At 52.6% G+C, this 16556-nt stretch overlaps 1 protein-coding gene across 1 annotated transcript in view; it reads left to right on the forward strand.

Moving 5' to 3' along the window:
• The first annotated feature begins 467 nt into the window (after positions 1–467).
• LOC147708714 (uncharacterized) overlaps positions 468–16556 on the forward strand; it is a 260037-nt gene continuing 243948 nt past the window's right edge. The window contains exons 1-3 of the mRNA XM_086925764.1: positions 468–591; positions 2005–2103; positions 2554–2684. Coding sequence (XP_086781890.1) covers positions 468–591; positions 2005–2103; positions 2554–2684 — 354 coding nt within the window. The remainder of the gene's footprint in view (positions 592–2004; positions 2104–2553; positions 2685–16556) is intronic.

Genomic DNA, 16556 nt, shown 5'->3' on the forward strand with positions numbered 1-16556 from the left:
CTTTTGGTGCAAAACCATGTTTACAAATCTTTGTAAATATGGTTTTGCATCAGAAGGCTTGGGTGGTTGCATGGGAACACCCATGTACCACTCATGTAATGCCCCCTCAGTGCACAGTAACGCAAAGCGGAGCTTTGCGCTGATTTGCGCTACTTATAGGGTGGTTTCCAGCACAAATCAAGTTTTGCGCTGGAAAGAAAATAGCAAAAAAAAGTATTCACGCTGGTTAACACCTCTTTTGTGGCGCAAAAGGTTTGAAATTCTCCCTCTTAGTATTTGACAACAGCTATGTTCCCAGCCTCAAGTTTAGATATTACATTCTACAGAATTAAAGATTATGGTCTGCCGGTTTGATACTAAGGATTGTTTTTTTTTTAAAAGTAGTCGGTCTTCATTGCTAACTGATCTCCCATAATCTTGAACAGCTGTCTGAGTTCACAGACGTGGAGAAAGTTGGATGCAGAGTGATGGTGGAGCTTGCTCGCTGGCTTCCCAGCGTGGTACTTAGGAACATCCTGGATCTTTTTGACATGGAGACCATCCCACATCCATATGTTGCGTTATGCCTCAAACAAGTCATTTACGGTCACGGTAAGTTGCCTGGCATTTGAGAGATCCTTGCATCAGGGAAGACCATGCTAAGTGAAGTGGGAAATGGATTAAGTTCTGTTGGACACTATTGGTACAATGATCACACAATCCAAGATAGACAATATTCAAAGCACAATGGGGTAGTGATAGCTACAGACATGGGTCTCCGGTTAGGAGAGTACAGCACTGTGAAATTTCAACATCAGTAGTTCTGGCAGTTAAGCTTAGAACCATAGGGTTTAACAGCAGATAAAGACTGTTGGGCCGTCAGTCTGCTTACTGCCTGCTTCTCGGAAATGTATAATCCAATCTGGTTCTCAGCTTCAGCTTTTCCACTTAGTACTTTTCTTTACTTGTCTCACTTGAACATTTTAGATTAAGTTACTGATCCATACAATTTCTGGCAGAATTTTACTCCGCATATTTGGTACTCTCTCTGTGATATCATTGTTACTCGTTACCCCCTCCCCCTTCCACTTCAGTTTTACTTTCTGACTCTAGTTTTGGGGAAATTTGTGCTCCCAGGTTCAGGGCCTAGGGAATTCATGAGCAACCCTTCTAACAAGTATGGCCTCTTGTACTTGAAATACTAGTAGCCAGATACTACTGTGAGATCACAGAATAAAAAGATACTCCTTTTAGACTTTGACTCTCAGGGAATTGGCTGTCTTTTTCCCAGAATCTCCTACAAGGAAACACAGCCAGTCTCCAGAAAGGACCTAAGCAAATACTCTTCTAAATCTTTGTGTGCCGCCTGTGTCAGATCAAAGGAAGCTCAAAGGCTGCACCGTCTCTCTGTTGGGCCGCCCATCTCACTTCAATGTACACCCCAAGGCTCTCCCTTTATATTGTCCCACCCATGTCAGTTCAAAGTACATATATTGGATCCAAATGGGGAAGGACCATAGCACTCCCATGTACTTATGTTATTTCAGTTGGTGTTATGGTCGTTGGTGCAAATTGGTAAATCCTCCTGAGTATGAGGATGAATTCAATGAATGTTTTCCGTTGCTCCCTGGGCGGGAGGGGGTCACCAATTGCACTCCTTTGGGCATGATAAGGCATTAAAGTATAAAAAGAACACATCTTTGTATTACTGAAGAAAGTAATATGACACAATGGAATAAAAAGCAGCAAATAATAAAATTGATTTGGAAAATAATTTAAAAGAGTGAATAATTTATTGAAATGTAAAAGAGTGCAATTTGAGACTTCCTTCCGCCCAGGGAGCAACGCAAACCATTCAGTTCAAAGTACATCCCAGTCCTAATGTCTATTTGTGGTATGTTTCAGTTTGAAGGGCACTACAGGACTCCCATCTCTACTGTGGCACCTGTGTACACCCGGGCACCACAGGCTTTTGCCTCCACTATGCAACCAGTCTGAGCTGTGTTTTTTGTTGTCACCTCACAGTGTCCACAATGAAGTATTCTGAGGGTTTAATCCTTGAACGCTTTCTACCCATCATGAAGAAAGCAAGAACTTTCACTCACTGTTGGTATTTCTGCCGTGGTAAGTATAAACTAGTATTAGGAAGCTTCTCTGAAACGGGATGGAGAGAGTACCCACTACAAGAATACTTGCAATTTTTCAGAAAAAGCCAGGGATAATTTGATATAATTATATGTATCATTTTAATCAACAGCCGCAGAGATTGTCTGAGAATTTTACCAAAATCTTCTGGGTGTTGAATTCATCTCTGAGAAATTATTTCGCTTTTCTTCATAAAATGGACAGATTCTGTACATTGTATGTAAAATTGATATGCTCTGTATTATTTTGAGCAACAGCTGAGGTATTAGAATGTGTCAAAAGTCATTAAAAAACTGCCCACCCTCCCCTTGATTTTTATGAACCACAAGCATGTATTCTGGGGAAGGGGAAAGTTGGTAGGGTTAAGGGTGTGTATAGAGAGAGCATAAGTGGGCTTTTGGACAGAACTGATTTGTATTTTCTCTGCAGCCTTTGAATCCTTAACTTGGGCATTTGCCCGGAGCACAGAAGCAAAGCTTGTTCCGCAATATTTGAAGGGCTATGTTATCTGCAAGGTCTATCTTGACATACCGTGCATGAACACCAAGGAAAAGTGCAAGGTAAGTTTTCAAGTCAGAATGGATTCTTGAGAGAGACAAAGCATGCTACTATTATCTACTGAGACACCAGTACCACATACTTTACAGAAATGTGCAAAAGTGCCAAATGTCATATCGCTTTTATCACCATGGATCATTTGAGGAAGGGGCCATGATTCACAAACGATGGAGCCTTGTGAGGATCATGATGCCCCTCTCTCTGCATGAACAGTGGTAATAAATAGCATGCAGCTGTCACTGAGTGAGCATCTATGGTGCTTCACTGAGAAACACTAAACAGGTCTTGGCTGCTACTACTGGAAGATGGCTCAGACTGATACCATGCGGTTGGTCACTGTCTGTCTTTAGTAGCAAAGTCAACAAAAGACTTTGGACTTGAATTCAACCCCAATTAATTACCAATGGTTTAGATTAAATCTAGCACTCCATTCATCACTTTTTTTCTAAGTGAGACGGCCTAAGTGCTTATCATGATGGCTGCATCAAAATGGGGATGCCCTAGTCCATTGTGCCATAGGCCAAATGCAGAGCGGCCCAGTCAGCTATACATTGGTCTGAATTTGCATATACTCACATACAGTGCAAACATACTAGCTTCAAATGGAATGTTCCTATTGTAGAAGGACCGAGGCTGATTTACAAACTGTTGATCATTATCTGTAGTGGCAAACTGAGTAAAAGAGTGATGGATTAGAATTGAACCAAAAGTACAAATGGTTTAGGTTAATCCATTCTGCCCATCACTTCTGAATTTACTCATAGGCATATGCCATGCTGTCTTTCTTGTGTAGAAGTTGTCACAATACTATTTAACCATTACCAGAAAGTAAGACTTTAACTGGGACATGCATCAAGGTAGGCTTTTGCGATTCCTTATTTGCGATTATTAAGGAATTGCAATTAAGGAATCACAAAAGCCTATGCATGTAGGAATTGCTATAAAAATAGCGATTTCTAAACATTCCTTAATTGCTACTTGCAAATTGCGAGTCGCAATTAAGGAATGGCTTCCCATTCATTCCTATGGGCCTACAGACCCATGGGAATGAATGGGAAATTGCGCATGCAATTTCAAGGGTGTCAAAAGGACACCCTGTTGCACCCCTGAAGTTGATCTGTGCACACATGTTGCTCACACACATGCCCCAAGGACATGTATGTGTGTGCAACCTACAACTTTGAAAAATGCACTTTAGTGCATTTTTCAAAGTTTTCGCTATTTACCGTCTGGTATAATTTCTCTGTAACTAGCGGACCCAAATAGCAAAATCGCTATTTTGGGCCAAAAAGGGGGGCAGCACACACCACAGACTAGCTTGTTGGTGTGAAAAAGGCCGTTTTATTGGAAACAGGTGCACCTTACATACAAGTTCCCTTGGCCTGTGCCGTACAAAACTAAACCTCACTTCCTACTTTACCCCCAACCCCCTCCCCTAAACATGTTCCACCCTGCAACAATTATAAACACAACTTGCAATTTATTAACCTTTCTACAACTACCTAACTAGGTAAACTTCTTATGTTCTTTCATAACTGTAACTATACATCATTATACCACAACTGACCTAGGAAAAACGCCCCAAAGAAACATAGCGCACCACACCAGCACCTGTTCCAGCGACAACCCCAATACAAACTTCCCCCGATGCACCTGCTCCCAAGAAAACTACCTAGCTGAAAAAGTAATGAGCTATCCAACAACAAACCCCGCAAAAAACAGCTGGAAGCTCGTTCTTTAGGGAGGGAGGGTAGGACAAAGCTAAACTGCCCAGTGTCCTCCCTGACCGGCTGTTGTGTCACAAACACCAAAATGGTGGCTAGTGACACAAGATGGCCGGTTATAAAACGCCCAAGCCCAAAACTAGCCCAACCCGAGCTCAACAAGCCCAACGCCAGCCCAATGGAGCCCTACCAGCCCAATTAGCTCTGGCTGCCCCCGGCCCAAAACCCCCCGGGGGGACAGACCACTCGTAGGCCGGCCACCACCCCCAACGCCCTATTGGGCCAAAAAGGGGGGCAGCACAGACCACAGACTAGCTTGATGGTGTGAAAAATGCAGCTTTATTGGAAACAGGTGCACCTTACATACAAGTTCCCTTGGCCTGTGCCGTACAAACCTAAACCTAACTAAATATTGTCTTCATACTTTATCCTCCAGCCCCTCCCCTAAACGTGTTCCCCCTGCAAGAATTATAAACACAACTTGCAATTTCCTAACCTTTCTACAACTACCTAACTAGGTAAACTTCTTATGTTCTTTCATAACTGTAACTATACATCATTATACCACAACTGACCAGGAAAAAAGAGACCCGGAAAGTGGACCCCGGCAGCTTTCCGACCCCCCCACTAGGACTCCTGACACTTCGGGTATCTGCACACCCCTATTGCTCGGTCCAAAGCCTTCTTCAACTGCACTATATACAATTCCATGCCATAGCGGGACAGATGCAAACCATCTTCCCTGAAGAAATACACTGCCGCATAGCACAGCTCCGGATGTTCCCTCCTTCCAAACTTTTCTTTGTCGCAAAAAACTCTCATGACCCTATAAATCTTCCTTCGCGCCCTTTCTATGGCCGCCGGCCGTTCAGCCCCTCTCCAACATCTCTTCGGTATAAACTCAGACCATATCATATGACAAACAGACCATTGCCGCTGAATCTCCAGCAAATCCTGCTTCATTTGTTTCAGCAACACCAAGCCTTTTCCCCTAAATGAATAACCAGAACATCCGGGCAAACTCCCCCCTTAACTACCTTACTCAGCGCTGGAATTAACTCATGCCACCTCATGCCCCCCTTCCCTTGTCAGTAACAACGAAAAGCCTAGGATCCAATGCTAGATTCAAATTCCTGGTCTTGTCCCATTCATATCGCTCCGCTTGTTTCATGAAAGAGTGTCCTAAGATGAGGATGGAAAATCCTGCTATGGTCGGTCCCGCCTCCGCCCCTGAAAAGACACATATGTGAGACAAGCGACAACAAATCAAGCCTACTCCTCCCTGAAACCCCGCATCCTGATGTATGTCTTATAACAGTCCGATTTCCAGCACCCCAGCTGCATTAAATCCTCCCTCCCCCACCCCTTCTTTGCTGCGTCTGTTGTTGCGCCTATACGAAAGGAGTGCGTCCCAAGCAGTCTGGTGATCTCACCCATAGCGCGAAGGGTGTGCCGCAGAACCCAAAGTAGTTGCGCCGCTGACACCCGGCTATCCTCGGCCCGTCGAAAAACCTCACCCGCCTCATCACTCGCCCTGGACGCCAGCATCTCACCCCACTCTACGGGGCACACCGCCCTATCCGCCACGCGTCCCATGACAACCCACTTCCCCACTCCCCGTTGATCAGTTTTCGAGCGCCGCAAATAAACCGCCACCTCCACGGTCCGCAACTCCACCTCCCCCCACCGTACCCCCTGTTTCACTCTTGTTCCCAGGGGCTCTGACACCAGAAAAGCTCCGAAATACATCCACAACATTAGCGTGGAAAACAGAATAGCTTCCTCTCTGTTGTGGCAAATCTCCGGCATGAGCCTTATCAAGCCGACAAGAATCCCCGCCGTAACAGGTGGCACTGTAAGGCATTGGCACCTCGTTCCCGCGCCCATCCTTCCAATAAACGTGCATCCAGTTCACCCGCCGACGGTGCATAGCCTCACCACAATTTTCTCCTCATGAATGCTATGGCCGACTGCTTGGCCGCAATCGTGACCTCGGACATTCCTTTGTCCATCGTTGCCAAAATGAAGTTCACCGCCTGCTCACCCCTCACCCCACGACTGTCTAGCTGCGTCGCCCCACTGTCCAAAAAGTCCCACCAAGCCTGCTCGTACGCCCTCTACGCTGAAACAGGCACTGACCCTCTTACCAGTTGAGCAACTCTTTCTCTCCTACTGATCACATCCCTGTCGGCACCGGCATCTTGCAATCGTCCGCCTCAGTGGCTAGCCCATGGAACCTCTACCACTGTGAACGAGACAAAGCATCCGCAATGTCATTGTCCACCCCCGGCACATGCCGGGCTTGAAATAAAATGTCATGTTCCAAACATTGCAGCACAAATACCCTAAACAACTTGAGCACCTGTGGGTCCCTGGCCGACTGCTTATTCACGACATGTACCACCGACATGTTATCCACCTTAAAAATCACCTTTTTGTGTGCCAGCTCCCCTGCCCACACCGTCACCGCCACCACCAGGGGAAACCGTTCCAAAAATGCAATGCTCCTTCCCCCGTTCTGCCACTGTGGGGGCCAAACCTTAGCGCACCACTTCCCCTGCCAATACAGTCCAAAACCACCTACCCCCGCCGTGTCCAAGGAGATGGTCGCGTCCCATTCCCACTCCTCCGGGGGGGCCATGGGAATACCATTAAACCATTCCAATAACGCACTGCACATGCGCAGGTCTTCCTTCGTACCCGCCGACATGCGCAGATGATGGTGCTGTAGTGTCAAAGCGGACAGGGACACGCCCAGATGTCTGCAAAAGGTTTGCCCCGCTCGCACCACCCGGCAAGCAAAGTTCAAGTGCCCTAAGAGAACCTGCACTTCCCGTACCGTTACCTTCTACTTAGCCAACATGGTGTCAATCAACAGCAGCATGTGCACCTTCTTATCTCCCAGCAAACAGGTCTCCACAGAGTTTAGTTCAATACCCAGAAATGACAGCCCCGTGCTTGGACCTTGTGTCTTCTCTGGTGCCAGGGGCACACCCAGGTAGCCCATGAGCTCTGTAAAACTGTCCAGCTGCTGCTGGCAGTCCACCGAACGAGGCAGTCCCATCAGGAAAAAGTCATCCAGGTAGTGCGTCACCGTCTCTTTGCCTGTGTGCCACGAAAAAAGCCACTGCAAAAGGAGCTGAACCGTTCAAACAAAGCGCAAGAGATGAAACACCCCATGGGCAAAGCTTTGTCCACGAAGATGAACCCCTCGGACTGAATCTTCAATAGTTGAAAATCCTCCGGGTGTACCCGTAGCAGCCGAAAAGCTGACTTGATGTCGCATTTTGCCATGAGGGCGCCTGTCCCTACCGTCACAACCAGCCGCCTTGCCACGTCCATGGAGGAGTAAGAAACCGACGACAAATCGGCCGCTATGTAATCATTGACCGACGCCCCCTCCGGTCATGACAGATGCTGAATCAGCCGATACTGTCCAGGCTCCTTCTTCGGTACCACTCCGATAGGGGAGATAATCAGGTCCCGAATAAGGGTCACTTGAAAAGGCCCGCCATCCGCCCTTCCCAGACTTCCTTTCCCAGTTTATCCAGTACCACCGCTGTGTGTGCTGACAGATTTTAGCTTTTCGGCCCATCTGGCAGCTCTCGGACCCTCGTACCCCAGCCGGAAACCCTCCCGAAACCCCTGCCGGAGCAGTCCTGTGTCTTCGGTCCGTGGATAAGACGCCAAGAAGGTTTCCTGCCGGTCCTGTTTAACTGGCGTATGAGCCTTTCCCCAGAGACCCCTGTCCTCCCCTACCTCCCCTGCCCCCGACTGTTGCCCTGACGGCGCGGACTGCTGACCCTGATTGCCGCCTCCTGTCCCCCAGCATTGCACCACTGGGTACCGCCCTGCGCATTTGGAGCATTCGCGCCGGAACCTGCAATATTATCTTGCACAAGCGCCCTTGTTGTAGTCCTAACACACTCCCACTGTGGCACTGACCGTATTCCCTCCCTGCCCCACCCCACCTGAAAGGGGCGAGGCGCGAGCTGTAAACTGCTGCCGGTGAATATCATTTTGCCAAACGTTACCCCATCCCAATGTCTGCTGGTGTGGATCTGAATCGATTTCCCCCCGTTTTGCCTCCGGGTCCCAGGCCAAGCGCGCTCTAAACTCTTCGTCATAGTGCGACCATGCTTAATGCCCGTACATGACCTGCGCCCGAAGGATCATGTCCATGTATTTAAACAGCACAACAGACCGGTCCGGGTACTTTTCGCAGTACACACTGGCAAAAATCAAGAAACCAGCCGGCCAATTTTCAATGTTCAGGGGCACCCTTGGGCGCTTAGCCAACTCCAGCTCCTCCTCCTTAGACCCCTCCTTTGCCGTCAGCTCATGATACAGGAGCTTTAAGATATCCACGTACTCCCCTTTCCATATCTTCTCTTTGGTGGCCAACGACAGGTTTGCCCCCAAGGGATTCGAAATGCCCATATACGGCAGCTTGCTTGTGCACCGGGACCTCATGACTCTGCTTACCTTCCTTACCCTACTTGCCCTCCTTGGGTATGCCCCCATCCGCCTGTGGCCCCATCGCACCTAGACCCGTCTCGTACGGCCCCACCCCTGTGTCCCGCACGTAAGTTCCTTTTTTCAAACGCACCCCTCTTCCTCCCCCCGCATCCGTGCCGACCGAGACCTTGTCCTGCGTGACTTACCTGGCGTCAAGGTTGCGTCCACACTGGATCCCGCCACCTAACCAGTTGAGCAGGGGGGCTGTCACTCGGGTCTCTTTCGCGTACCCTGCAAGCAACTAGGAACAGCATTACTCCAATCCCCCCATCCTAAACCTTCCCCGTCTCTGCTACAATATTTCTCCTTCCACCACACTCTCCTCATCATAATCCAACTGTGATGGGCCGTCCACCTCGGACTCCAGCCCTATTAGCCCCATGCGTTCTTGCCATAGGCCGCCCTCCGCGGGCTCCAGCCTGCTCAGCCCTACCCGCTCCCTACATGTAATCCAACTGGGACAGGCCATCCACCTCGGACTCCAGCCCTGTTAGCCCCATGCGTTCTTGCCATAGGCTGCCCTCTGAGGGGTCCAGCCTGCTCAGCCCTGCCAGCTCTCTACATGAGCTGAGCAGGTAACCCAAATCCAAACTCTCTCCCCTCTGCCCTGTGCTCCACTCCTCCTGGTCCTGATCTGAACTGACGGACCCCCGCCCCCGTGCCCCGGTGGCTGCATTGACCCGTCGGGGTGGGGTTGGCGGGGACTTACTGCCCGCCTCCTATAGGACGCTACCGTCAGGTCCCTCAGGGGAGCACAACCGCCCGCATGAGGCAGAGCCGGCCCATCCTCCCGAGCACCTCACCATACAGTCCTGCTGAAAGAAAGAGGTGGAGTCCAACATGCCGGGGTTAAACCTGTCCCCTAAGCTGTCAAACCCACCAGCGTCCCCCCAGGGGCCCCCAATCCCCCCCAACCCCCACCGCACCAGACGAATGGCCCTGCACCGCGACTGGGTAGACCGCCAAGCCCCAGGCTCACTCCCCTGAGCGCCCCCACCCCCAACCGCCTGCACTTTTCTCCCCGTCACTCCATACCAAGGACTCCAGCTCCCGGCGGACCATGCCTCCCCCCTGGCCCCCCCCGGCACCCATGCACCCCCCACGACACCCGACAATCCCACCGGCTTCCCCCAGGCTCCAGCGGCCGGCCACCGATTGTGCCAGTCCTCAGACGCCCTCCCCTGCCGCTCCCCCGCCGCTCCCCCACGTCCAAAGCCGGCATGGACCCCAATGTGGAAAATCCTTGCCTCCCCCCTGCCTCTCCCATCACCCGTCACCCGGCGTCTCCCTCAACCTGATATTCTTGGGGATCCCCCGCCTCTCTCCCACTTGACCCCTCCCCCACACCAAAACTCCGCGACCTGGCCTGTACCCCCATGCCCCTGGCATCCTCTCTCGGACCCTCTAATGCCCCATGTCCCCCCATGCCCCCTCCCCTGCCCCTTCCCCCTCCACCGTGCTGTCAATAAGCAAGGGGGAAGACCCCCCCGCTGTTCTCCGGGGCAGGCGCGTCCCCCCACGCTCCACCCCTGTTCTGGGACCACCGCACCTCTCTTATTGCCACGTTTCCGCTTGTGGGCGCCACCCCCCCTCGCCCGCTTCACCCTGCATCCCCTGCCCCTCCCTGGGCCGTGCTGCTCCCTACCTAAACACCAAGGTAGGCCTCGCAACAGTGCCCCGCTTCCCACCCCGCGGGCGTTTGACAGGCGATTGCCACTCGCTGCGCTCCTAGAGGGTCTCACCTTCACGTCGGGCCGCAGCATGTCAGAGTGGTCCGTATCCTCGAAGAGGCGGATGGCCTCTAGGACACTCGGATCCTCCAAGCGCGCTATCCGTCTCCGTCAATGGGCCCTGTGCAGAGGCGCTCCTCAGATCTCCTTGCTGACACCATGCACCGTCCCTCACAGCTGGTGACCAAAGGCTCCCGCTGCCACTATCACCGAGAAACGCACATCAGAATGCCACCACACCCACCACAAAGATAAACAAAGCGAAAGTCAACAAAGCTAAACTGCCCAGTGTCCTCCGTGACCGGCTGTTCAATCAGTCATTTGTTAAGCGCACTACATACCTGCGAGGGTCTCAAGGTGCTGGGGGAGGAGGTGGGGGCCGCTACTGATCGAACAGCCAGGTCTTCAGTGTCCTCCTGAAGGTCAGCAGGTCTTGGGTCTGTCGAAGGCTCAGTGGGAGGGTGTTCTATGTCTTGGCGGCGAGGTGGGAGAAGGATCTCCCGGCAGTGGCTGTTCTCCGGATGCGCGGGACGGTGGCGAGTGAGAGGTCGGCGGAGCGTAGCTGGCGGTTGGGGAGTAGAAGGAGAGCCGTCTGTTGAGGTAGGCTGGGCTGGTGTTGTGGAGGGCCTTATGTGCGTGGATGAGGAGCTTGAAGGATATCCTCTTGTTGACGGGGAGCCAGTGCAGGTTTCTCAGGTGGGGGGTGATGTGGCCGTGCCATGGTACATCAAGGATCAGTCGTGCTGAGGCGTTTTGGATGCGTTGTAATCGATTGATGAGCTTGGTCGGGGCTCCCGCGTAGAGGGCGTTTCCGTAGTTGAGTCTGCTGCTGACAAGGGCCTGGGTGACTGTCTTTCTTGTATCTGTCGGGATCCATCTGTAGATCTTGCAGAGCATGCGGAGGCTGTTGCAGCTGGAGGAGGAGACGGCGTTGACTTGCTTGGTCATTGAAAGCGTTGAGTCGAGGATGATTCCCAGGTTGCGTGCGTGGTCGGTGGGGGTCGGGATGCCCCCAGTGCCGTTGGCCACCAGGAGTCGTCCCAGGCTGACGGGTTGGAGCTGAGGATGAGGACCTCCGTCTTGTCCGAGTTCAGCTTCAGACGGCTGATCTTCATCCAGTCGGCGACGGCCTTCATTCCTTCATGGAGGTTGGCTTTGGCGGTGATGAGGTCCTTGGTGAGGGAGAGGATCAGTTGAGTGTCGTCGGCGTAGGAGATTATGTTGACGTCAGGCTGTCAGGCGACGTCTGCAAGGGGGGCCATGTAAATGTTGAACAGTGTGGGGCTGAGGGAGGATCCTTGGGGTACACCGCAGATGATCTCCGAGGCTTTGGAACGGAACGGGGGTAGGCAGATGCTCTGGGTTCTGCTGGAGAGGAAGGAGGTAGTCCATTCCAGAGCCTTGTCTCGGATCCATGCGGCGTGGAGCCATTTGCGTAGTGTGCAGTGGCAGACGGTGTAGAAGTCGGCGGAGAGGTCTAGGAGGATGAGTGCTGCAGTATCCCCGTTGTCTAGCAGGGTCCTGATGTCTCGGTGGCGGCGATGAGGGTGGTCTCAGTGCTGTGGTTGATGCGGAACCCTGACTAGGAATGGTCCAGGAGTCTGTTCTCTTCGAGGTATCGGGTTAGCTGTCTGTTAACGATTTTCTCAATGACCTTGGCCGGGAAGGGTAGCAGAGAGATGGGTCTTGAGGTCTCTTGGGTCTGCCTTGGGTTTTTTAAGTAGGGTGTTGATCTCGGCGTGTTTCCAGCCTCTGGGAAGGTCGCGGTCTCAAGGGAGAGATTGATGACGTTGTGTAGGTGGGGTGCGATGGAGCTGCCTGCTTTGTTGAAGACGTGGTGCGGGAATGGGTCTGACGGAGAGCCGGAGTGGATTGTGCCCATGGTCTTGATGGTGTCATTAACGCTCACGCTGGTCCAGGCTAGCAAGGGGATGTGGTTGTTGGTGTGCAGAGGGTCTGTTGTGTTGCTGTCAGTTGGGTATGTCTGGGTGTTGAAGCTGTCGTGGATGTCTGCTATCTTGCGGTGGAAGAAGGTGGGAAAGGAGTCACACAGGGCTTGCGATGGCAGGATGTCGTTGGTGTTGGAGCTGGAGTTGGAGAGTTCCTTCACGATGTTGAAGAGCTCCTTGCTGTTGTGTGCGTTGTTGTAGAGGCGGTCTTTGAAGGAGGTCTTTTTGGCAGCCCTGATGAGGTGGTGGTGGTTGCGGATGGCGTCCTTGTGTGCTGCGTGGCTGTCCGGAGTTTGTTCACTGTGCCATTTCTTCTCTAGTTTCTTGAAGGCTTGCTTGGAATCTAGGAGTTCTGCGGTGAACCAGCTGGCCCTCTTGCTGGTGTCTCAGTGGGGGGGTTTCTTCAGCGGGGCGAGGGTGTTGGTGCAGTCCTCTATCCAGCGTCTGAGGTTGTGGGCAGCGACGTCGGTGTTGGAGGGTTCGGTGGGGGGCTGAGAGTGAGGTTTGCATGTAGTTGGCCTTCGGTGATTTACTGATTTTGCTCCAGCAGCGGCGGGGGATCTGTTGGGTGCGGTGGTGTGTGGTTGGTTTCTGGAAGGTGAAGTGGATGCAGCGGGGGTCGGTCCAGAGGAGTTCAGTGGTGTGGCTGATGGAGACATGCGGGCTTGAGGAGAAGACGGGGTCGAGCGTGTGGCCGGCGGAGTGGGTGGGTGTTGTGGTGAGTTGTCTCAGTCCGAGTTTGGCGAGGTTATCCATCAGGGTTGTGGGGTTGTTGTTGTTGTTGTTCTCAAGGTGAAAGTTCAGGTCTCCGAGGAGGATGTAGTCGGTGGAGGTCAGGGCGTGCGTGCTGATGAAGTCGGCAATGGAGTCGCTGAACTGGGGGCGGGGTCCGGTGGGTCGGTAGACGAGGGTGCCTCTGATCATGGAATTGGGGTCTGTGTGGATCAGGAAATGCATGTGTTCGGTGGTGCTGAGCGCGTCATTGGTGCTAGTCGAGACCCTGATGCTGTTCTTGTGGACAGTGGCGATTCCTCCTCCGACTCCGTTGGTGCGGTCTCTGCGGGTGATCTTGTAGCCGTCTGGGATGGCTATGGCGATGTCGGGTGTGGAGGAGTTGTTCAACAAGGTCTCTGTCAGGAAGGCGACGTCCGGGGAGGTTGTGTTGAGCAGGTCCCAGAGCTCGACGGCGTGTTTGCGTGTGGAGTGGGTGTTCAGTAGTATGCATCCGAGGTGGTTGAGGTCTTTCATGCCGGGTGGTTCGTCGGCTCTGTGGCTGGTGTAGCTGCAGTTCCGGCAGGTGAAGGGACCGTGTGTGCGTTTCGGGGCGGCCTTGAAGCAGTTGTGGGTCCGTCAAGGGTTGAGAGCGTGCAGAGTGCTGGCGTCGTAGTGGCGGCCGTCATAATGGCGGGTGCGGGGGCCAGGGGTTCTGGCGATGGGCGCAGTCTAGGCGCGGACATGCGCAGATGGGCTTGCTACGCACCAGTGGCATGTATGGAGAGGTGGAAGTGGAGCAGCTGGGAGGCGGGGGCAGCGAATGGGCAGTCAGGGGGCGGAGCCGCAGGGTTCGCAGCAGCGGGGGAGGTGAGGGCCGACGAAGGAAACAGAAGTCAAAAGGGCACAACAATTGAGGGGGAACCGAGTGGAACAGAGGGCAGAAAGGTCACAAAAAGGGTAAAAAGGTCACAAGAATACAGGGGGAAACGAGTGGCACAGAAGGCAAAAGGTCACAAGAAGGGCAAAAAGGTTGAAGAAAAAAGAGGGGAAACGAGTGGCACAGAAGGCAAAAGGTCACAAGAAAGGGCAGAAAGGTCACAAAAAATGGGGGAAACGAGTGGCACAGAAGGCAGAAAGGTCACAGAAATGCAGGGGCAGCTAAGCAACAGAAGGCAAAAACTGGCAGAGGGACACGGGGGCCGCGATGGGAACAGAAGGAAAAACCGGGCAGAGAGACACGGGGCAGTGAGGGGAGCAGAAGGGAATCCGGGGAGAGAGACACAGGGGCAGCGAGGGGAACAGAGGGAGAGAACGGGCACAGACCACATACAGGCAGCGGGGGAGACAGACAACAGCAGTCACAGACAACAATGAAAGTGCAGTCACTACAACGGGAGCAATGAAAGAAAATACAGGCAATACAATGGAGGATGAGCAAACCTACGGCCTACCACTGGACACCCGGGATGAGGCGCAGGTGGTAGCCTGCGGGTGGAGGAGGGCATCGAACTTCCTCAGCAGCGGCAGCTGGGCAGGGAGGCACAGGCGGTGCTGTGCGGAGGGGGAGCGACCTGCCTGGAAAGGTCAAGGGTCGCTCTCCTCACCGCGCAGCGACCGGCCTATATGGGGAGGTGGGAGGGAGGAGCAGCTGGGAGGTGGGAGGTGGGGGCAGCGAATGGGCAGCTCGGGGGGAGGGGCCGCAGGGGATGCAGCGGGGAGGAGTGACAAAGGAAACAGAAGGCAAAAGGGCACAACAATTGAGGGGAAACGAGTGGCACAGAAGGCAGAAAGGTCACAAAAAGGGCAAAAGGTCACAAATATACAGGGGAACGAGTAGCACAGAGGCACAAAGGTCACAACGAAAGGGTAGAAAGGTCACAAAATATGGGGGAAAAGAGTGGCACAGAGGCACAAAGGTCACAAGAAAGGGCAAAAAGGTCTGAAAAATCGGGGGAAACGAGTGACACAGAGGCACAAAGGTCACAAGAATGGGCAGAAAGGTTACAAAAAACGGGGGGGCACAGAGGGCACAAAGGTCACAAGAAAGGGCAGAAAATTCACAAAAAACAGGGGGAAACGAGTGGCACAGAGGCACAAAGGTTACAACAAGGGTAAAAAGGTCACAGAAAAACGGGGTAAACGAGTGGCACAGAAGGCAAAAGGTCACAAGAAAGGGCAGAAAGGTCACAAAAAACGGGGGGAAAGAGTGGCACAGAAGGCAGAAAGGTCACAGAAATGCAGGGGCAGCTAAACAACAGAGGGCAAACACGGGGAGAGAGACACGGGGGCCGTGAGGAGAGCAGAAGGAAAAAACGGGCAGAGAGACACGGGGGCAGCGAGGGGAACAGAGGGAGAGAGCGGGCAAAGACCATGTACAGGCAGCAGGGGAGACAGACAACAGCAGTCACAGACACAACAATGAAAATGCAGTCACTACAACAGGAGCAATGAAAGAAGATACAGGCAATACAATGGAGGATGAGCAAACCTACGGCCTACCATTGGCCACCAGGGATGAGGCGCAGGTGCTACCCTACAGGTGGAGGAGGGCCTTGAACTTCTTCAGCAGCGGCAGCTGGGCAGGGAGCCACAGGCAGTGCTGTGCGGAGGAGGGGCGATCTACCTGGAAGGGTCAAGGGCTGCTGTTGTGTCACAAACACCAAAATGGTGGCTAATGACACAAGATGGCCGGTTATAAAACCCCCAAGCCCAATACTAGCCCAACCCAAGCCCAACAAGCCCAACGCCAGCCCAATGGAATCCAACTAGCCCAATGGGCTCTGACTGCCAAGCCCAAACCTAGCCCAACTCCAAGCCCAACAAGCCCAACACCAGCCCAATGGAGCCCAACCAGACCAATGGGCTCTGGCTGCCACCCGGCCCAAAAACCCCAAAGGGGGCAGACCTCCCGCTGGTCGCCCTCCCCCCCCCCCAAATCCCCGTTAAAAAGCATCTTGCATTGCATTCAAGGCATCGCAATTTGCGATTCCTTAAGTGCATCCCAAATGCAAAAATAACGGGCGCAAAGGGTCAGATCCTGAGAATCTGCCCGTTTGCAATCGGGATTTCCTTTGATGGATGTGGGCCTAAATCCGGAAATATAAGCAAATCAAATTGCGTGGGTCTTGTAAGTATGGGGCAACCTGGCTTCCTCTGCAAAGTGATTGTAACATGGGATAAATAAAACAAGAAACTGTGACGTGTTCAATTAGGAAATAAATGTTACCTTCTGACTATGG

This window comes from Lissotriton vulgaris, chromosome 6, assembly GCF_964263255.1.
Source record: "Lissotriton vulgaris chromosome 6, aLisVul1.2, whole genome shotgun sequence".
NCBI classification, from domain to species: domain Eukaryota; kingdom Metazoa; phylum Chordata; class Amphibia; order Caudata; family Salamandridae; genus Lissotriton; species Lissotriton vulgaris.